The sequence below is a fragment of the Ursus maritimus genome, unplaced genomic scaffold, assembly GCF_017311325.1.
Source record: "Ursus maritimus isolate PB19 unplaced genomic scaffold, ASM1731132v1 scaffold_32, whole genome shotgun sequence".
Classification (NCBI taxonomy): Eukaryota; Metazoa; Chordata; class Mammalia; order Carnivora; family Ursidae; genus Ursus; species Ursus maritimus.
In genome coordinates, this window is record NW_024425786.1 from 25,144,681 (window position 1) to 25,166,493 (window position 21,813).

Consider the following 21,813-nt stretch of genomic DNA (forward strand, 5'->3'; position numbering starts at 1 on the left):
TACCTATTAGTCCTAATATGAAAAGAAATTTATTTAAAGCTAATGTTTGCCTATGGAAGGCAGACAATCTTTCCCCCACACCAGTCCCACTCCCTAGTCTCTGCAAATCTACCCCCTTCTTTTTCTTTTGACAGGCCTTCCACAATTATTCTACATGAAGCAGAGTTCCTCACCTTTTTGTTTGCTATCTTATTTGTTTCCTTCATAGCAACTTATTACAAATTGCAAAGATTTTATTTGTCTGTTTATTTGTTATCTCTCTCACCTTGGAGGAAGAAAGCTCTATGGGGAGCAGGCATTTCATACAGCAGGAAAGCATGAATAGTCAATGAAGATATGAAAGGATGCTCACCTCATCATTAACATAAGAGTGAAATGCTATTTCATGCATCCACCATATTGGCAAAAATTTAAAAAATCTGATAAAATCCAGTGTTTGTAAGATGGAGCCAGGAATAAAGTCAAGCTTTCCCAATTTCCAGTTTAAATATGTGTAATGCTCTGCAAACTGTAATACGGAGGATTATCCTATAGGTGGGCACAAGCCCACAGAGAACTTTTTCAATGCTGTTTCCACTGTCACAAAAATGAAGAAGCATCCAGATCTGTAACGTCAGACTCTTGGAAGAAAACTGGCTGTCGATAAGCACAAACCCACCCTGAATCANTCCTGCTCCTCCTGCTTGAAATCTCCATGACTTCACTTGTGCACAGGACTTCCTGTGAGGTCAACAGAGGCTCTGGATTCCTTTGGAGTGGGACAACCCTCTAGAAGGTGCTAAAGGACAAGCTGGGGAACAAGTGGGTAACCCAGCCAGTGAGTTGATGTGAATGAGTGGAATGAGAAGCCTCATTGTGCTGCCTCTAAGCTTGGACTGGGCCCCAAGGATCAGCTCCAGGTGTCTCTCTGCCCTAGAAGTGTGGAGGAGGAGAATTCACATGTATGGAGGTCTGTGCTGGGGGACTTCACATAGGTTAACACATTTAACTAACAACTCTGAGGTCACTGAGGCTGAGAAGCTATGTAACTCATTCAGAATCACACGACTGGGAATGGTGGAACCAGGGATCAAGCTCGGCCCTGACTTGAAAGCCTGCTTCCCTCCCCCGCCAGGCTCTCATACTGACCAGAGAAGGCTATGGCGAAGATCCCACCCATGGCTGCATCACGGTGGAACTTGAGCAGGACCTGGTTGGACGAGCTGTGCAATGTTTTCTTGGCCAAGCTCCGGCTGAAGACTCCAAGCTGTGGAGCTGTCTGCTGTGCCCCATCCCTGCACACAGGAAAGAAGGTTCTGGTATGTCACAAGTCACCATGGCTGCCTGCTTTGGCTGTCCCATCAGTGGCCTTAGCAGAGACCTGGAGTGGGAGGCTGTGACTCTTCTTGCACCCAACATTGTCTTTCTCCAATGCCCTGTGCACCTCCCTCTAATCTCTCCGAACTCAGTCTGCCAACAGAGCTGATAGAGTTGGCAAAGTACACACTGACTCCTCGTTCATCTGATTCTTCACCAGCCCAGCCTCTGTAATGGGCTCCTGGGGGCAACAGTCTCAGCTGAGAAGCAGGAGCCGTGGGCAGATTCTCTCATCTGAGCAGCAGTAGGATGGGCTGAGCAAGGCTGCAGGAAGCTCATGCTGCTATCCATGCCAGCCCCACTTCCTCGTCTCCAAGCAGAGACATACCCATATTGCCTTTCTAGGCAAAGGATTTCTTCCCTGGAAACGTATCTAGTCCCTCCTATCTGTTCTTAATAATTGCCTGGAAAGGAAACTGGAAATTAACTGGGGTAGTCTGATTACAGTTACCCAGCCCTGGAAATTTTGGGAAGAGACTCCCACTATCCCCTGCGGATTCCCAGAATGGCAGTAACCCCCTAAACAAAAGAATTCTTAAATTATATATTTGTCCAAAGATCCAGTGGTTTGGGAAGAACTATCTAGGAGACTACACTTATTGACTCATAATTCATACTCCCATTTTAAAATCACTTCAAGATATTCTAACTATCACTCAGAGCAGAACTGTCGATTTGGTAACCACTAGGCCGCATGTGGCTCTTTACATTTAAATTAATTAAAATTAAATAAAGTTTAAAAATCGGTTCCTCAGTCACTCTAGTCACATTTAAGTACTCAGCAGCCACCTGTAGCTGCTGGCTACCGTACTGGACAGCACAGATATAGAATGTTCCCATTACTGCACAACGTTGTATTGGACAATACTGGTTCAGCATGAGATGACCAGTGGGCCTTCACAGAATTCCACCCCAAAACTCTTTCATTAGTCTGGGTAGCTTATCTTAGGTAAATGTAGAATTTTGGTTTGGACCCTGGAAAAAAATGAGACAAGTTTGTGTATCTATGACCATTCCTATTCACACACCCACCCATTGGTACTCTGAGCCCTAGCAGCACTCTGGGTTGGAAACCACTGTCTTCCCATTCCTCTCCCTTCAAGGAGTCACAGAGGGTAATTGAAACTGAGCCCTCATTTACTATGTTTATTTGAAAGCCAGGAAGCTGACCACCATTTAAAAACCATTCAGCTCTTGGTTTTCTGAACAAAAAGCTGAGTGACCCAGTTTAGAGCCCAGCTAATACCCCTTTCTAATTGGCTGTCGACATGGCAGCTGGCCCTACCAGACGGTGATGAAGTCTCCGGAGGGCTCTGTCTGCAGCAGGCTGAGGTTGAGGCGGATGCCATGACCAATGGGCACGGTGATCAGCCAGACACAGTCCTGGGAGCTGGAGTATGGACTGGGGAAGCCAGGGGAGTACACAGTGCCATTGGAAGAGGTGATGTTCCCGCCACAGGGGACTGCCAGGGAGGGGACACAAACACAGATGAGTGTGGGAGATCACCCCCCACCTGAAAATTCAGATGACTCCTTTATGAAGTGCCAGTACCCAGCACCCTGCTCAAGGAGGTCAGGTGGGATGGGGAGAGGTGATGGGGCTGAGGATGACCGTGCGTGGTTTCCCCCACCAGTCTCAGCACACCACTCCCCATCTGGCCCCTGATCTTCAGTGCAGGTGTCTTTGTAGGCCAGCCCCAGCCCCTGGCCCCCTTCTTCCTGTGGATGAGACCTGCTCAGAAGGAAGGGCACACTAAAGCTCTCCCCTCTCCCTTCCTAGGTATGGAGTGGAGGACAGATGTCAGAATGAGGGCTGTAGTACTTTTGCTGGGATGAGCTAAGAAATTATGAAACTCTATCTCTCTTTGTATTTGCTCTAAGATTCTTAGAGTGGTACTTTTGGTCTTGACCTAAGAGATAAATGATTCTGGTGGTGAAGCTAAAGTTGGGCTCAAATCATGGCTAAACCATTTATTAACTAGGTGACCTCAGTCAGTAGTTAACTCTCTTTCTTCACCTGTAAAATGGGACTGAGAGCACTCCCCTTGTAGGACCGTGGCGGCGGTTAGGTGAACTGATGCTTGTAAAACGTCTAGCCTGGCACTTAGCTCGCAGGGAAGGCATTTGCTGCCTAGGTGTGATCCTCTCTACCTATCTTCCTGTCCCCCAAAAGTGACACCCAATTTTGGGCTCACTCTGATCTAGGCTTTGGATAAGGGGATGAAGAGGACTTGAAGTCACCATAATGTTCCAATTTAGTCATCAGGGAGGAGGAAAAAGGACAAACCAACCAACCAACCCCGGTCCAGAATAATGAGTGTATTTGGCTGGCATGGGGCATCAAGCAGACGTCTGGATGGGGGCAGACCAGAGTGAAGAGAAAGAATCCCAATGCCTCCAGGCAGAAGATGGGGTTCCTGTGACCGCACGTGCATCCTGAAAGGGGTATGCATGGACACGCCATCCCTCTTACACATACTGAACACCCACTCGGCGTCAGGGTCGGGCACAGCCTGGAGAGAACAAGGGGAGCAAGGGGAGCAAGGGGAGCAAGGCACGTGGTTTTGGTCTGTAGCACTCACAGCCCACTGGGGAACAGCTAAGTAAACCGGCCTCTGTAGATGTCAGCACAGGGTGGGACACGTGGTCAACACGGAATGCCACAGGAGTGACAGGGGGAGCCCCTCACCTGGTCTTGTGAGGGTAGAAAAGGATTCTTGGTATTGTTCCCATTCAGACAAGGCTAAGTAGACAAAGCAAGAGGGAAGAGCGATGTTCCATGAGGGAGGGACAGCATGTGCTAGGAACCAGAGGCAAGAGAACATGGCGCCCTGGGACCACTAAAGCACTTCAGCTTAGCTGCACATAATATCTGTGAGAACGGAGAATACTGGGAGGTATGCAGGGACCAGGACCCGAGGGACACGGTGCGCTACACGAAGGGAATTTACCCCAAGAGAGATGGGGATACCTTACTGGCTTCTGAACAGGGGAGGATCTGGAGTGTGTTGATGGTTTGGAAGGCTCGCACTGGCTACACTGTGAAAAATGCATTGAGTAGAGCAAGACCAAAGGCTGGGAGACCAGCAAGGAGCCTTGTCCAAGTGGTGGTAGGGATAAAAGCAGAGGCAGTGGATAGAGAGAAGTGGATGCATTTGAAAGGTAATCAGGACGTAGAATTATCAAGACTCGGTGAGTAAGTCAGATAGGCGAGACGGAGATGCCCCAATAAGGGCCGAGCAACCAGGTGACTAGAGGTGCCCTTCAGTAATGAGGACTTCCGTTGAATTACGGAAAGATGATCACTTTAATTTTGAATGTATTAGGATTTAGATGCCTCTGGATAAGTGAATCTCTTTAGTAAGGAACTGGATATACAGGTGTAGATCTCAGGAAAGAGATAAAGATTACAGAGTCTTCCCTTCCGACAGGGTTGGATCTTCCCAAGGGCTGAGTAGGTATTCCCTTGGCTGTGACCTACATCTCCTCCAGGTCCTCCCAAGCTTGGCCCAGAGGTCTGGGTCCATTCCATATGAAAACAGGATGGACAAGGTCTGCCTGGACTTCCCAGCATGGATGATTCCACAGAACATGGGAGTACTCTGAATCAGTCTCCTTAGGAAGAATCACCAGGGATGACGGAGGGACATACCTTCACACCTGGGCAGGGGGTGGTCCCAGTTCCGGTTGGTGCCATGTTGACATGTGAGGACAGGGTGGCCAATCAGTTGATATCCTGGGAGGCACTCGAAGGTCACTGATTGTCCAACATTGTAGCCAGCTCCCCTCACAACGCCATTGGCAAAGGGCTCCGGGTCTGGGCACTCTTGAAGTTCATAGGCTGGAAAAGATCAGGAGAGAAGGTCACTTTATTCTCTCTGTACATTTTCTCCTGAACCAGAATATAGCAACAGCAGAGAATTAACATAATGTGAAGCACGAAGACTTGGACTCAGATGGACCCTTGCCATTTACCAGTTGTTGGCTTTGGGCTAGACATTTAACTTTTCTATGCCTCAGGTTTCTTATTTAGAAAATCATTATTGTGAGGATTAAGTGGGCTAATATACGCATAGCTCTTTGCACAGTCCCAGCACTCAGTAAGAGCTCAATAAATTTTATCTGTTATTACTGTCTCCATGGGAAAAGGAGGCTCAAGGAAGACAAGGCTAGGTTGAACCCTTATTCGCTGAGCACCTGCTTGGGGCTGGGCATTGACCTCAGTGCTTTCATGTGCCTTGTCTCATTTAACCATGACAACCACGTGCTAGCTCACAAACACAGAAAACAGTCAGGGCAGGACTTGAGTGGGGTTTCTGACTCTGAGAAACCACAACCTTTCGAGGTGGAGGAACTTGGTGGGAGTAAGCCACGCCTGTCGGTGGAAGAGAAACTTTCCAGAGGGAATCGTTGGATGAAAAGGAATGTGTGTGACTGTAAGATAGGGAAGCCTCTCCAAAGAGCAAGAAAGCTGCTTCCATGAGAAGGGTGAGCCCAACTCAAAAAGGAGGTGCCTTCACGGAAGTACCAGAGAGAGAGGTTGCTGAGGGGTTTGCTGAGGACGTGCACAGAGCACAGACCCTGATTAATCAGATCCACAGGGAAGACAACAGCTGTTGTGGCCAGAGTTGGGCCCTTCCTACACAGGAAATTGGCAGTGGGGTAGACAGAGCATTCTGACAGTGGAAATTCTCAGTGGGAGCGGAGATCAAATGAATGCTCCATGGAAGTAGGATGCGTTCATTACATGTAATAACAATATAAATAACAATGATCACGAAGCTGACATTTCCGAAGCCCTCCCTCTGGGACGGTGCCTGTGTTGTGTATTTCCATTCAGTATCTCACTGAGGGAGGCCTCTGTGGGAGGAACTGGGCAGGTTTCACTGGGAAATCATCCAGGTCATTGGGTCTGTCAAAAAAACCGAGCAGGTATGGTGGGAGCGGGTAGGCGGGTCAGCTAACGGAGACATGAGGGAGGCCCTGTCAGCAGCAGGGGGTTTAGGCAATTTGGCAAACAAAGGTCTTAGTAGAAAAGCGGGGAGCCTACTGCTCAGGGAGGTGACTGAATGGATGGGCTGGCCTCTAATGAGAAGCCTCATGGGGAACCTGTGGACCCAGCGATGGCGAGGAGCCAGAAGACAGCGGCTGCACGTCAGAAGTCAGGAGCAGCCCAAGGCAGAGTCTCTTATAGGAACCGTCTCACGCAGTAGGAGCGGGACTTTTTAGAAAAAGAGACACTTAAGTGAGAGTACCTGGACTGCTTTCAAACGGAGAAAAATCTCAGAGCTTGTTTACCAGAAGAAGCTTCAAAGGGAGAGGTTGGGGCTATAGGCAGAAATGAACCCTAACGAGCAGAATCATTAGCTTTCCTAAAGAAGGGCTCCTGGGTTTGTCCCAAATGGAGATGCTATGGTGGGAATAGATACAATTTTTAACAAAGTGCCACAACTGCAATTATTAATAATGTTATTAAAATTATTGAAACATTCATATTATTGAAATATGAATAATGATGCCTAACATTTTGGAACAATTATGTGTCTTGTCATTTTGCTAAGTTCTTTATAAACATGATCTCCCGAAAAGTTTTAATGACCTAGTTAAGCCTGTCTGACTGAGAGGCCTGGTAAGAGTGGCTTAAGCTGTTAGTAACAATTTTATGGGAATATTTACCTGAGAGGAGAAAGGAAAACTCCAGCCTAGGAAGTTCAGAGTGCCTAACAGGAGGAATTCTGAGAAAAAGTAAGGAGTTGGATTTCCTCAGAGGAAGTCATGGGACTGCAGGGAGATGGGCCTGCTCCATAGAAATGCCTCAGTGAGGGTAGGTGGCCCTTTCGGAAACGAGTCTTTTCATAAAGGAAAACCTGGGGTGAGTGTTCAGAGCTTGCGTACAAGGGGCTCCATGGGGCTAAGGAGCACGTAAGTAGAGAACAGGGACCTGTTGGGAAGGGAGAACTATTTGGGCCTGTCATAAATTAGGAGGCCTTGGTGGGAGGACCTGGGCCTCTGGCACTAGAGACAACCCAGTCCCAGAGGTTGGGACCACCACAGACGAGAAGCGTAATGGAAGGTGAGGTCAAGTCTGAAGGGGAGCAGCTGGCCTGACACCAAGAGTGGGCTCACAGGCATCATTAGGTCTGTGGAGCTTGGGCAGGCACTGAGGGAGTAGCTGGGCCTGTGACCAGAGCGAAGCCTCAAGGGGAACATCCACCAAATCATGAAGGTCAAATGTGAGTGGGAGGAGGTGGGCCCACCTTAGGGTAGATACCTCTAGGCCTGAAATACCGTTGGACCAACTCCTAGTGGAGGTGTTGGGCCTCCCAAGGCATACTGAGAACCCCGCTGTCCTTGTGCCTTGCTTCCCCCCAACAAGGGAAAATCCTCAGAGGAGGAGTGGGCCTCAGAACATGTGAAGCTCCAGTGTGAGTAATGGGCATGTCCAAAGAGGACTGCTGGCCCAGGGTGTTGGCCTATGTCTTAGAAGCCTCAGTGAGTGTGAGAGGGGCTGAGCTTGAGATGAGGGCTCTGTGGAAGTAGATAGATCTCTTCTATGGAGAGAAGTCAGTGAAGTCCAAGGGACTCGGGGACAACTCTTATAGGGATAAGTGGGCTTATCACACGGGGAACACAGTGAGTCTCTGGTCCAATCATGTGGACTCAGTGGGCAGGGCTGTGTCCATCATAGGGGTGAAGGCACAATGTGTGTGGCTAGGCCCCTGAGAAGCTGTCCCTGTCACAATGGTGGTGTCATCAGTACTTGCATTTATCCAACAGGAGGAGCCTCAGAGAGAGCATTTGGGCCTGTCAGAGGTGTTATGGGTTGAATTGTGTCCCCTGCCCAAATTCATATGTTGAAGTCCTAACCCCTAGTACCTCAGAATGTAACCTTATTTGCAGAGTGGATCTTTGCCATTTTACCGAAATTGAAATGAGGTCATTAGGGAGGGCCTTAATCCAATATACTAGTGTCCTATGAAAAGGAGAAACTTGGAGACATACAAGGATTTGAAGCCAGAGATGGGGGGTGATGTTTCTATAAGCCAAGGAACTCCAAACTGCCAGCAAATCACCAGAAGCGAGGACAGAGGCTTGGAACAGACTGTCTCTCACAGCCCTCAGAAGGAACCAACCCTGCTAAAGCCCTGATTTCGGGGCTTCAGCCTCCAGAACTGTGAGGGAAGAAACTTTGTTAGCACAGTCCTAGCAAACTAAGATGTGGGAGAAGCCTGAAAGAGGCATGCATCTGCCCCAGAAGGAAATGCTGACCACACACGTGGGCCCGGGTCTCTCCTGTGACAGAACATGGCCGTCTGATGTGTCGTGACATTTCTGACAGCCCACACCACCCGCTGAAGCTGCGTGCACTTACCGGGCACGGGCACTCTTAGTTAGGGCTCGCCTCTGTGACAAGCCCACAGCCCATGTCACCGGGTGAGGCAGCTTTGTTACTACCAAGGAACCAGCACTCTCTGGGTAAGAGCACCGCTTCACTGGTGTGAGAGGCCCACCTCCTCCACCCAAGGTGTTCCAGGTGTGGCAACCCAACCACACTCCCTGAATTCCTGAAGAGGCACGGCCTGTGTAATTGGTGCAATGGTGCCCCCCTCGTAGGCTATCCTTGAAGGCTTTCCCTAAATGACAAGCCCAAATCCTTGGCCAATATGCATTTCTGACAAGGGATGAAAAAGCCAAATATCAGAGTATTATGTATGTAGAGCATTCTATAGATTTATATAGGAAATACAACCAAAAAGTTCATGAAACATTACATATTCTCACAGATAACATATAACATATGTATAACATATAACATATGTATGTTAACACATGGAAAAAGATCTGGAAAGATCATGTTAAAACAACAGGGATTATTTCTGGGGAATAAGCCTGGGTTTGGGGGCTATAGACAGAGAAAGCTTAGCCTTACCTGTAATGATTTAATTCCTTCCTTCCTTCCCTTTGTCCTTCCTCCCTTCTTTCCTCCCCCTCTCTCTTTCTTTTTAACAAGGTGAGTGTGTTTGTGAACTGTGAATATAATCAAAAATTAATGGGTTTTAAGGAGGGCACGTATTGCGTGGAGCACTGGGTGTTATACGCAAACAATGAGTCATGGAACACTACATCAAAAACTAAGGATGTACTGTATGGTGACTAACAACATAATAAAAATTAACTTTAAAAAAGAAAATTGCAAAAGCAGTATTTATAGTATGATACAATTTTGATTAAAATATAATAATATATCATATGTACAGAAAAAATGGGGAAAACGAATTTAAGAGTTCGTTATCTCTGCATAAGGTGGGGTTGGAGATGGAATTATGGGAAAATTTTGACTTTCTATGATGTACTCACAAAAATATCTGTAATGTTTTAATTTTTTATAAGCATGTATTAGATTGGAGAAAAGTCTGAAATTATGAAAAACAGCGGAAGAATCTGGGAAAAGAGGTTAGAACAAATGGTTCGGTCAGTCCCACTAGGGAGACATCCGAGGGAGACGTGGGGCTACCTAGGGCCACTGTGAATAGCGGCCCAGATTGGGTACAATCCACACAGCCACAGGTGATGGCCCCTCACACAGGGGAAGGGAGTGGATGGGCTTGTTCCAGGGAAAGCGTGCCAGGAGGAGTGGGGCCTATCACAGGACTTCACCTCAGCAAGGCAGAGCCCCAGTGAGCATAGCTAGGAAACCCTCAGTGGGAGTTAATGGGCTCGTCTCATTGTGAAGGCTCAGTGGGCGCTCCAGGGTTGCTACCAGAATCCTCCATCATGTGATAGGAGGCGCTTTGCTGAGGGTAATTGGCTTGACACACAGGGGAGGACCCAGAGGGACTAAGTAAGCCTATCAAGGCTGAAGGGAAGCGGCCGGCTGGCCGCTCAGGGATGCCGGATGCCGGATGGGAACACTCAGGGAAAACTGTTGGCGGTTGGAACTGGACAGAAGGGAGCCTCCAACGGTGCTGTTGGGCCTTAACTCTGGAAAAGGCTCGTCAAAGGGGGTTGGATATCCTCATGGGGCCAGAGAGACATGCCACCAAAGGGGAGCCTGCATCGAGAGGCCTGCCCCCCACCCCTCAGCCCTCCTTGTGTTTTCTCTTCCCATATGTGGAAGGCTGGGAAGATGGTGGCTGTGAGTGAGAGAAGGGGACGGGCAGGAGGAAACAGGCACTCCCTGTCCTTACCCTGATACTCCAGCTTGAATCCTGGCCGGTTCTGGGAGTGGTCGCTGTGGAAATACACAGTGGTCTCGTGGGACGTGGAGAGCAGGGAGCCGGGAAGCTCGCTGCCACTGAATCTGCCCATCATGCGGCTGGTCTCGTAGGGGCCATTCCGGATTTCTATGAAGTCGTGGTTGGGCTCGGTGGAGAAGTTCAGGAACTGGATGTGAGCTCCTGGGAGCAAGACAGAGGCAGACAGTGCTCAAAGCAGTAGAGTCCTGCTGCAAACGTGCGGCCTCATGCAAGCTTTTCCTGCCAGACCTCACGCATCCCTACTACCGGCTTCCCGCTCAACCGAGATTCCCGGAACACAATTCTGGGAGACGACATCCAGTCCAGTCTTACGTCTCGAGGCAGGATTGAACTTAAAAATATATTATTCACTCAGAATGAAGGGCATCGATCATTCCAGAGCTCCATCCCGAGCCCATTTCATTTTACTGAAAACAAAGCTCAGGGCTAACATTTGATTTGAAGTTCATAGGCCTACTATCAATACAAAAATAGCTTGCGAAAATGAACGTTTTACTTAAAAATATCACCACTTAAAAATAACTATACCTGATCAAAAGACATGAGCTTCAATACTGGTATCTTCTAGAACACTTATGACAATTCAGAAGTTAGAAAAATACATTGTCAGTGAAGTTCATACTTCGGGATCTTACTGGATTAATCAAGATCTCCTAACAACCCGACTGGTTAAATAGATCTGATTAAGCCCTTAACTCACATATTGATATACTCTGCAGAATGGAGGTGGGAATATTGGTATTTGTTTACTGGTGAGATTTCTCAAAATTAGATTAAAAATGACGTTGAAGAAATGTATTTACTGTGCGTGGGAAAATGTCCATTATGTTAATTGTGAAATCTGATTGCAAAGTAGTATGTACTATATAGTCCTGATTTTGGTATTAAAAAACTAGAAGGATATTCGTTGATTCACTAATAATGTTCACTGAGCATTTGCCATGCATCAGGGCTCTGCTAGGCACTGCACAGGGATGAACAAGGTCTCCTAGGTCCTTGTCCTCACGGGGTTTCATTTGAGTGGTGAGGACTAAGCTGTTAGTGGTTATCTCTGCATGGTGCGGTTACAGATGGATTTAATCTTTAAAAATTTCTCACCTGTAGTTTCTAATTTGCACAGAATGGGGACATGTGTGTGATTTTTTTTGCATCTAATTATTTAAATAATTTTTTATTTAATAATTTAATTTTAAATTATCAAAAAATATTTGACTTATAATGTTGAAAACATTTCATATGTCCTGCTCTCTCCCATTTGAGGGTCACTGATGGATCAGGAAGAGATCTTTCCAGTTCACGGTTTTAGATTCTTAAATATATGTCTGATTTATTTGTCTTAAATATTTACATGCATGTTGTTATACTGTACACATAGTTTTGTAAACTTTTTAATTCAGTATTGTGCTTTTCAAGGTCTATCCTTGTTGATATATTATAGAGATAAAATTCATTGGTTTTAACTACATATTAGTTAATTTTATTTTATGAATTACCCAACCACACTATTCACTACCTTATTAATGAACACGCAGACTTTTTCCAAATTACCGACAGTTTTGCAGTGAGCACTTTGGGACATGTGGTCTGCAGCCCATGCATCATCCCAACTCTGTGGGCAGCACTGTTCATCAAAGGGGCTCTTCCAGGATTCCCGATTTCTGAATTGAATGGGTGTGGAAAGAACTGGGCATGACTACTGCCATCTGGTGGTAATAGCTTGTAAATGCAGTGGTTCTTTACACACTGAAACCAGGTGCCATATTCGGGTCCTCACTGGAGTCCAACATTCACTTGAAAGCAAGGTCTTCTGTGATTGCACCCTGCAGGGGGCTTATTCTCCAGAGGCTGAATAAGCACCCAGGCCTCAGAGTGAGAGAGCTCTGGTGGCTGAACATTAGGACTTCCAAGAACAGTGACGTACCTCCCACTGCAAGTTCGTTTTCCTTTGGATGCTGTGCTCCCTCCATCTATCTCCCTCTATCATCTGAGATTCTTGCGGCCCATGCCTGGCTACAGAGCTATAGGGTCTCCTAGCTCCCCTTCCCTCAATCTCTAAGATCTGGAGCTTCCCAAGGCTGCCAAAGTCCTCATGATTTTGTACCCTGATCCGCCCCCCGGTTCCTCCAATAAATGGTACTAAATATAAGACTCCATCCTTTGAAGGGTCACCAACATTTCTCCTCCCCTCAGAACAGACGTAAAGCAGGCCAGCTGGATCCCTTTCTCCTGAAAGCCCCTTCTCCACCAGAAGACCCACTCTAGGCTGAACAGTACAGAATAAAGAGAGGTGGTTTTCAGTCCTGAGGTCACACACTTCAGGCCCCAGGCCCATGCAGGAGCGATCCCCTCAGGACATTTTGTCCCTGGGAGCAGGGCAGTGACTCAGGCAAGATGACCCATCAGCTCCACGTCACTACAGATCTTTTCTCTCTTTAACAGAGACATTAGGGTTAAATTATATTCTCAGTCGGGAATGAATCATCAGCAATGAAATTTTGTGCCCAGACTGATGTCCTCCACACCCCGCCAACCCCTGTGCCTGGCATACTCCATCTCCACAAAAAAACCTCTCCCACTCTTTAAGACCAGCCAGAATGTGCGTATAAAGAATGCAAACTCTATATCATATTGACCTTGGCTATATAATTTAATTAGGATGAGAAATTGGATATTGAAGTTAAAAGCACAACTTGAGGTTCAGTCTCTGTAAGAAGAATTTTTTTTCTTTTTCAGCCACCCCTAAGTAATTTCTCATTCCACAGTCCTGAATTTTAGCTTACTACTCAGATAATAATAATAATGGCAATCCCTAAGATTATTTTCCCTATATTTTATGTTCCCGAAGTGTTCGTTCCTAGCATTCTTTTTTTTTTTTTAAAGATTTTATTTATTTATTTGACAGAGATAGAGACAGCCAGCGAGAGAGGGAACACAAGCAGGGAGAGTGGGAGAGGAAGAAGCAGGCTCATGGCGGAGGAGCCTGATGTGGGGCTCGATCCCATAACGCCGGGATCACACCCTGAGCCAAAGGCAGATGCTTAACCGCTGTGCCACCCAGGCACCCCTCGTTCCTAGCATTCTTAACTGATCTTCACAATTGTACGGCAGGTCAACAGATGAGGAAGTACACAGGCGGAGCGCTCTACTGCCTCGGTCAAGGTCATGCTGAAGGGTCACCCAGAGCCTGGGCGTGCAGACTTACCAAAGCCCACAGGCAGCGCTATCTTCCAGGAGCAGTCCATGTTGCTGGGGTAGTTGCCGGGGAAGCCGGGGCTCAGGATCACCCCCTCCATGTCTTCCACTGTGCCCCCACACTGCGCTGTGACAATGAGACCAGACAGAGGGTTAGGACAGCATGCACGGGGCCAGGCCAGCATTTGGATGATCCCACAGAGCAGCAGTTTCTGATCCCTTCCCAAGTCATTAACCCCTTTGAGAATCCAAAGGGACCAACGATTCATCTCCCCTAAACGACTGCACACATGGGCAAAACTGAGTACATATGTAAGTTCAGGAAGGGCTGCTCAGCATCCTGGCACTGCCCAGCTGGCCACAAACCCGAGTTATGATTCTTGACCTTGAGCATGCCCCTCGCAGGTCAGTTCCCTTAGTGAGGTCATGCAGCAGAAGTCTGCTCCAAGAGGAGCGTGACAGTTTCTTACACTATGCCTTAAATCTCCCTCTATCACCGTCCAATCAACTCTTCCAAGACTGAAGAGAAAAGATGAAGGGAGGGGACTGGCATGCATGGAGTCCCCACTCTGCCAGGCACCACGCCGGACTCTTGACACATATACATCCCATAGAGTTGGGTGGTCAGCAGATGAGCCCTACCAGGGGCCCACCCTCAGTCTCTGACCTTCGCCCTCAGCCAAAGTGACTGTGATTAGCATTCCATGGGGAGCCAACCATGAGGGGCTGGGGCATCTGACACTCCAATTGAGGTGACTTCAGAGTCACCTAAGATGCAGGGCTGGAGCATGATTACAGCCTGGTCAGTGGACATCAATTCTTTTCTTTCACAGCTTTCAGGAAATGGTCGTGTGAGCTGCAAGGGATTAGCTGGTTATGGAAGCCAGAGAAAGAGGCAGAGGGAAGGGATCTGCAGGGTCTAAGTGAAGGCATTTGGGGAGAGGGTGACAAACAGAACAGTGCTGGGCTTCAGAGTGGGGGGGCTCCAGCACTGACTGCCTGGGTCACCATCCCAATGCTTTCACTTCCTGTGTAACTTTGGGTGAGTCTAAAGTCCTCCAAACCTCAGTTTCCCCCACCTATAAAATGGAGCCAAGTACAGCATCTATGTCATGGGGTGGTCCTTACGTTACAGCAGAAAGGCCTGCACGTCACTTAGAAGGGAGATTGATGCACACGGTGACCGAGTGACAGGCACTCTATAAGCAGTAGCTGCTGTGAACACGAGTGGTTTCCCCAGCAAGAACTTGGTAATAGGGAACGGGAATGGGGGGAGTACCTTGGTCTGCCCAGTCATGTTTCTGACCGAGGGGCAGGTGACCAACCCTTGCCCCCTGGTGAGATTCCAGAAGGGAAATGCCATTATGCCCAAGGGATGCTCCCTCGACTCACTTCTCGTCTTATCCCAAGGTCAGCCTTGATTTGCACTTTACAGTTGGCGGGGCATCAGAGAAAAGTAGGTTTCAGTCCCTGATGGTGCCAATCACTTTTTAATCCTAAAAGTCTTAGTTTTCCCATTTGCAAACATGAGGGCAATGATACCTCCCCCAAAGAGCTGCTGTGACGAAACAGCGACGTGACTTGCATATAGTAGGCGCTCCATAAATGTTACGTCCCTCCTCCCCCAACCTGACGAGAAGCTTCAGAAACCCAACAGAGCTAAGCCCTTGTTTCACCTGTAACCCACCCCCCCCCGCCATTTCTCTAGTGGCAGATTTTATCCGTCTGTCCCATGAAAAGGCACAGGGGAAGTCCTCAAGTACCCAGAGGGTTTCATCTGGGCTTTGGTCCATTATCTGGAATCAGGATGGTCTTCGTAATGCTTTCAAATGGCCAAGCCCCCTTCGATTCCTCATTCTGGGGGTGAAGGTCTGCAAAAGTCATGAAGAGCTTGGGCGAGAGCTGCACGCCAGTCTCCAACTACTCCCTTCCAACAGACCGAAACTCCAAACTGTCCTTTGATGTGAACGCGATCCCTGTGACATGTCACTGAGCCCAAATCTCTGGTAGGAATGGGTATGAATGAGCGGAGAAGGTCGGGGCTCTCTTACCAATACAGAGCGGCGGAGGGTAGTTCCAGCGGCGCACGGTTCCGGGCATGCAGGAGATGTGGGCGTGGCCCTGGAGGGATCAGGAACAGGGGTGGGCTCACTGCCCCCGTGGGAGCAATTGTATGTACAACCAGAGCAGGGGGCTTGTTTAGGGGCCTTGTGTTAAGCAACAGGATACACAAAGATACACGAACCCTCTGTGGGGTGGGATGAGGCAGAGGGAGAGAGACTTTGGGGAAGGATGTTTATTAACAGCCATTACTAAGGAATTCTCATTACTGAAGGTTCCTTGTGAGACTCCTTTAATTACTAGATTCCCTCATGGCCTTCAAAGGAAGATTAAATTTTCCTGAAGTCTAATCAAACCGAAACTTTGCAGGAACACATTCTGAGGCTGGCTGGTGCTAAATCGCCAAAGTCAGCAAAGCTCGTCTTTTGCATGAACAGCTCGGGGAAAGGACAGTGGTCCCTGGGGGACCCGAGGGCCTTCTCCCTGTTCTTTAGTGACTGTAGCTCGGCTGGCCAAGCACATCTTGGGGACACCTGTTTCCTGCCCCGGGGTGTCGAGGGGAGGTACCTGGAGGGCGTATCCTGGCTCGCACTGGAAAGAGACCACGTCATTCACCAGGTAGCGCTCACCAGTCTTCACCCCGTTACTGGGCACGGCTGGTTCTGGACAGCTGCTCAGGCCCACCGCTAGACGAGACAGAGGCAAAGAGAAAGGAGGAGGGACAAGCCCGGCAGGTCAGTGCACCGGTAGACAGAGGGTGATGCTGGCAGCAGGGAGGAGAAGGGGCTCCAATTTGTGCTTTCTCTGCCCTCCGCCTCAAGGCCAGGGCTTCCTAACTCTCTTGTCCCCGAGCGCACAAAGTCAGAATATTTATACGACACAGAGGCACAATAGACCGATGCTCCCTGGGGTGGGTGGGCATCACGCTGGCCTTGTGGCTGCCCCCTGGGCTCAGTAGGACGACTCTGGAGCTAGGGAGATGCCCAGCCCTGGCTCCAAGCCCCAGACCTCTCCACCCAGCTTCTCCTGCACTCCCAGACCCCCAACTTCCCTCCATTTTCCTTGCTCTAAGAAGACAATTCCTGGGGGGCAACGAAGCTGGGAGAGGGGAAAGAAAGGCAAAGAGGAAGGAGAGCAGTTACCAGAAAAGGCCTCTCAGTGTCACTCAGGAGGCTCAGAAAGTCTCACTCTCTGGGACAGACTGTCCAAAAACAAGTTTGCCAGCGGATGAGACTCTCTGCTGCCTTATTTCTTCTGTTATGTTTTTAAGATGAGGTCAGTGCCTTTCCAGGAGTAATACTGGGGGCTCCTCATGCTTAATCCCCTATGGTCAACCCTGGTCCTTGCTATTGCCGGACCCCTCACAGCCTCCCTCTCCTTCCCTGCCCTAGGCCCATCCTGTGCTCAGAGGCAACTGACATTTCTGAATCTCTCTCCTTGAATCATGGACAGCCTTGCTCAGCAATTCAAAGTGGGTCCCCGTTGAGTGTTACTCAGATTCTCACCCTTTCACTGGACATTCTTGGACTTGGCCCGATCCCTTTCCAAGATCACCTCTAAGAGCTCCCAAACACCCATTCTCCTTTCTTGAGTTTCCAAGTTCATCTGCGTTTATCCGATCCTTATTCTATACCCAGCATTGGACGTGGTCTTTGCTAGGACATCCATCCGAACCTTCCTCCTCCCTGCCCGCCCACCAGCATCACTACAGCAGCACTTACGGAGACTTCCCACGAGCAGGGCTGGGGCATCTGTGTCCCCGCATCATCTCAGCCCCCTGAAGGAGGTCTTTGCATCATCCTGTTACACAGGTGAGGACGCAGGCCAAGAGGCCCAGAGGCAGGTCCCCTTAGCAAGCCACAGAGCTGGGATTCAGACCAAGCCCAGTCTAATTCTGGAGGCCAAGCTCACAGGCCGCATGAGTTCACAGGCGACCCAGCCCTGCTCTCCCCACCTCCCCTCCTGAAGTCATCCTCATCCAGCTTTGAATTCCCTCTTGGTGGAAACTCGCAAGTGGGAGTGGAGCATCTCCTGACAGACGGGATGTGCCCTGCAGGGGCCCCTCTGCAGGTGCAGGCACTTAAGATGCACTAACTAACTAACTAACTAACTAACTAACTAACTAAGATGAAATAAGAGGTACTAAAGAAATCCCTGTGTATTGATGCATGGGACCCGCAGTGCAGTTTTCCAGGGATGAGGGCGAACAGACTTTATGGTTGGATCTGATCCTAGGCACCTGCACAGCTCAGAGAGTTTGGAAGGTGCAGCCTCAGCCCTCTTGGTCCATTCCTGGTGGGTACCTTCTGATAGCCCTCCTAGTAGATCCCAGATCCCTTGTGCGATACGGGCTTCCTGGGGAAGCCACATGCATGCAGTGCCTGCGTGGAGCCAGGCACTTGTGGAAAAGGAACGGGCAGGGCTGGCCAGCCGAGGCCACCAACCTCCAGCCCCATCTCCTATGGAGCAGCTGACGGGTCCTCATTCCACATCAGAGCTGACAGTCGACATGTGCATCTGATAACTACATGTGCTTTTTTCCTTCAGAGGAAAGTTCAAATAGAACAAAATTATAACAAAATGCATGTATCTTATGTGTCCATTTGCTGAGTTTTAACAAATGCCTGCACCTGTAGAACTCAAACCCCTATCAAAACTACAGAACATTGCTAACTCTAGAAAGTTCTTTGTGCCCTTGCCAGGCAACCAGGCAATTCCTGTCCTACAGGCGCCTTTTTTTTTTTTTTTTTGAGAGAGCGAGCGCACATGCAAATGGCGGGCAGGAGGGGCAGAGGGAGAGAGAGACCCTTAAGCAGGCTCCACAGTGTGGAGCCCGAGGGGGGGCTCAATCTCAATACCCTGAGCTTCTGACCTGAGCCGAAATCAACAGTCAGATGCTTAACCGATTGAACCACCCAGGGGCCTCCTGCATGTGCTTTAAAGAAGTGAATGTGATTCTTGGAAATGAAGGCTGTTTGGGCCTATGTCCACAAATCTCAGCAGCTGGGCAAGAGACCCTGAGGGCAGGGTTAAAACCGGCACCACGCTGAATCTGAACTACCACATCCTGGCTGTCATCTTGTCTCTTTCTCCCCACTCCTCCTCTAAGTAAAACGCAATGCAACTCAACTCGGTATTTCGGTATTTCGTGGGGTGACCACAGCTTAGTAACCTGAAACCTTCTTAACCACTTGGCAGTGATAGAATAAGGAGAGCAGAGAGGAAAAAAGGGAAAGCAAGAGCAAAGGAATGTGGTAGGAGAAAAAAATGGAATGGGGAGAAAAGTGAAATATGAGAGAGAAAGAAAGAGACAGAGAAAAGTCCATTCTAATTTCTCTCATAGTGCACAGCTTGACTTTATTTAAGCCATGCTTACAACCATGGGAGAATTATTGTTTTTTATCATATGCAATCTATTGCTTTCAAAAGCATATAGTCACATTTCCAGTTCAATTCAATCTACATTAAATGAATCGTAGCAGTAGCTATGACTTTTCAGTACTCTTCAAAACCATTTGCCTCTACAGTTAATTCTTCCCCTCTGCACCCTCTTTGTAGATTATCAAATATTAAGAGAACAGTAGGTTAACAAAACAAAAATGGTTTCGGCTCCTGGGAGTTTCAGTCACTTGGGGTTTCCCTCAGCCCTTCCCACCATGAGAGGACAGGGCTTGATACACATCAGCTACAAAGAAAACCACCAGTTCCCTTGAACAACAACAACAATAAATTGAGGAGAGATGAATTTTTTTCTGGGAATGAGGCAGCAGAATGAAAAGAGATTTAGGAAGGAAGTATAGAGAGAAAAGAAAAGTTTCGAGGGAACGTTTAAGGACTCCAAGGAAAATACTGGATAAGAAAACAAAATCAGAGCAGAGCAAAAGGGTAAAAAGAAAAATGTGAACTATTCAAGAAACCCGGCATACTTGACTCCAGCAGGAGAGTGAAGGCTTTGAGGTCTGGGGGGGGGGGGAAGGTGTCGGAGGTCCCTGTCCTGTCCTCTGCCCCTCAGGGTCTTTGCTTCAAGCTGTCCCAGGTCTTTCCTGCCAGGTGCACACTTCAGTTCTTTCAGGCCACGAGCATCCCAGGATCCAACCAATCCTCTCCCAACCATCTGGATAAAGCTCATTTGTTTGGAAACTAGCTGCGCACCCGCCTAACATCCAATGCTGACCCTATCAGGCCTCTGGAGCCAACTGGGGCTCCCATCTGTAAGGGCCCAACGCTGTCCAAGATGGTCAAGCCAACTCTACCTTCCCATATTTCTGACTTCTCATTCCAAACCTAGTTCAGGCATCCCCTTCTGTAAGGTCTCACCTGGCCAGGTTCAGCTCCCCTTTTCTGTACTTCCTTAGCCATTAGGCTGCACTAAAATTATTGCTCCCTCGTCCCTCTGTCTCTCTGGACTTTGTGTGTGAGGGCAGGAACCATGTCTTATTCATCTTTGTTCTGTGGGCACCTACACAGGGCTTGCCACATTGTGGACACTCAGTGTTTCTTCATGACATCGACCTCTCCACCTGCCCCAGGGAGAAGTGACCATGCTCTCCTTTGAACCACTGCTCCACCATCTGGGGACCTCCATGAGAGCACCTGGAATCCAGTAACGTGCTTCTCTGTCCAGGTGTCTGCCTCTCGTTGATGGACTCTGAGGGGACTTACTTATCTCGATCTTACCCAGTCCTCGCAAAACCCAGCATAGCACCTGGCACATGGTACACACTCAGTAACTATTTGCTGGATGAATGTATAACAAATGCCTCTGTCTACCTATTCTTTCCTCTACCCAGAGGGGAAGGAGAATGGCAGGCTGTCCCAAGATGAAAACAGTCTCCCCAGCAACCTCTGTCTTTGTTGCCCCACCAGGCACGTCCACAAGCCTTTTTCTTCTAAAAGCTTTTCATTGTGACCACTTTGGGACACTGGAAGCCAAGATGGAAGGTTCCGAGAGTGGAGGGAGAAATCTGGTGCAAGAGGAGTGAAGTGTCTCATGAGGTCAAGAACTTCAAAGACGGCTGCATCACAGAACGGGGGCTTGGGGAGGACAAGTTTCAGGCGTGGAGGAGAGCACCTGCATTTTCGTACATCCCAGATTCTATACTGGACCTAAGCCAACGACGGGCCTCCTTTCCCATTCCTGGTGCAGACACAGGAGACGTGCACAGGTGTCTCAGTAACAGACACTGGGGTGAGAATCCTGGCTCTGCCACTTACTGGCTGGCAGTCTTGAGGAGTTTCAGACCTTCTCTGAGCTTTAGCCTCCTCATCTAGGTCTGTGGTAAGGGTCATGCGGGATGGAGAACATACAGCCCCAGTGTGCCCCCTGCTTATTGTGGGTCCTCGGTACCTGTCAGTTCCCACCCTGAGCCCTGTACACAGCTGAGACTTTGGACCCTCACTTTTGTACTCCAAGTGGAAGCCGGCTGCTGACACGCTGATATCTGAGTAGAAATGAAGGTAGAGCTGGTTGGAGGTGCTGTTCAGGAGGGCAGGCACGGTTGTTCCTAGGGCAAGGAGACAGGGACCAGTCACGCTTAGCCGCCCCCGCCCCCGAGCTCCTTCCCATTTCTCTTGCTTTTGCTACCTGCTGACATTCTGCTCCCAGGACCCTCAAATGTCCCCAATTATCATATTTGCTACATGACAAATTAGCACCCTCCCTCCCCCCAGATTGCTGGGCTTTCTTCTGTGGCCGAGGGAGAGGAGACCTCCAACTTCCTAGAAAATGAGCAGTGGCAGAGCCATATGCCAGCAGGAGGGGGAGTTCCACAGGCAGCCTAAGAGTTTGGTCCTCTTCCCAGCCATCTTCAAATAACTCTGACAGGTATAACTCTCTGGGCAATCCGGGCAGTGTGGACTGCTTATACAGTGCACATGAATCCTTTCTATATCTTGGCAACATGGTATTCTGAAGCCCAAAGGACCCAAATGATTGCTCTGGTCATTG

The 21,813-nt window shown here is 48.7% G+C and overlaps 1 protein-coding gene across 1 annotated transcript in view; it reads right to left on the reverse strand.

Moving 5' to 3' along the window:
• Positions 1 to 21,813, reverse strand: part of CSMD2 (CUB and Sushi multiple domains 2) — a 567,391-nt gene that overhangs the window by 74,889 nt on the left and 470,689 nt on the right. The window contains exons 37-44 of the mRNA XM_040619227.1: positions 21,266 to 21,370; positions 16,434 to 16,552; positions 15,857 to 15,926; positions 13,816 to 13,932; positions 10,545 to 10,754; positions 5,009 to 5,197; positions 2,642 to 2,819; positions 1,129 to 1,274 (exon numbers count right to left, since the gene is read on the reverse strand). Of these exons, the coding sequence (XP_040475161.1) occupies positions 1,129 to 1,274; positions 2,642 to 2,819; positions 5,009 to 5,197; positions 10,545 to 10,754; positions 13,816 to 13,932; positions 15,857 to 15,926; positions 16,434 to 16,552; positions 21,266 to 21,370 (1,134 nt within the window). The remainder of the gene's footprint in view (positions 1 to 1,128; positions 1,275 to 2,641; positions 2,820 to 5,008; positions 5,198 to 10,544; positions 10,755 to 13,815; positions 13,933 to 15,856; positions 15,927 to 16,433; positions 16,553 to 21,265; positions 21,371 to 21,813) is intronic.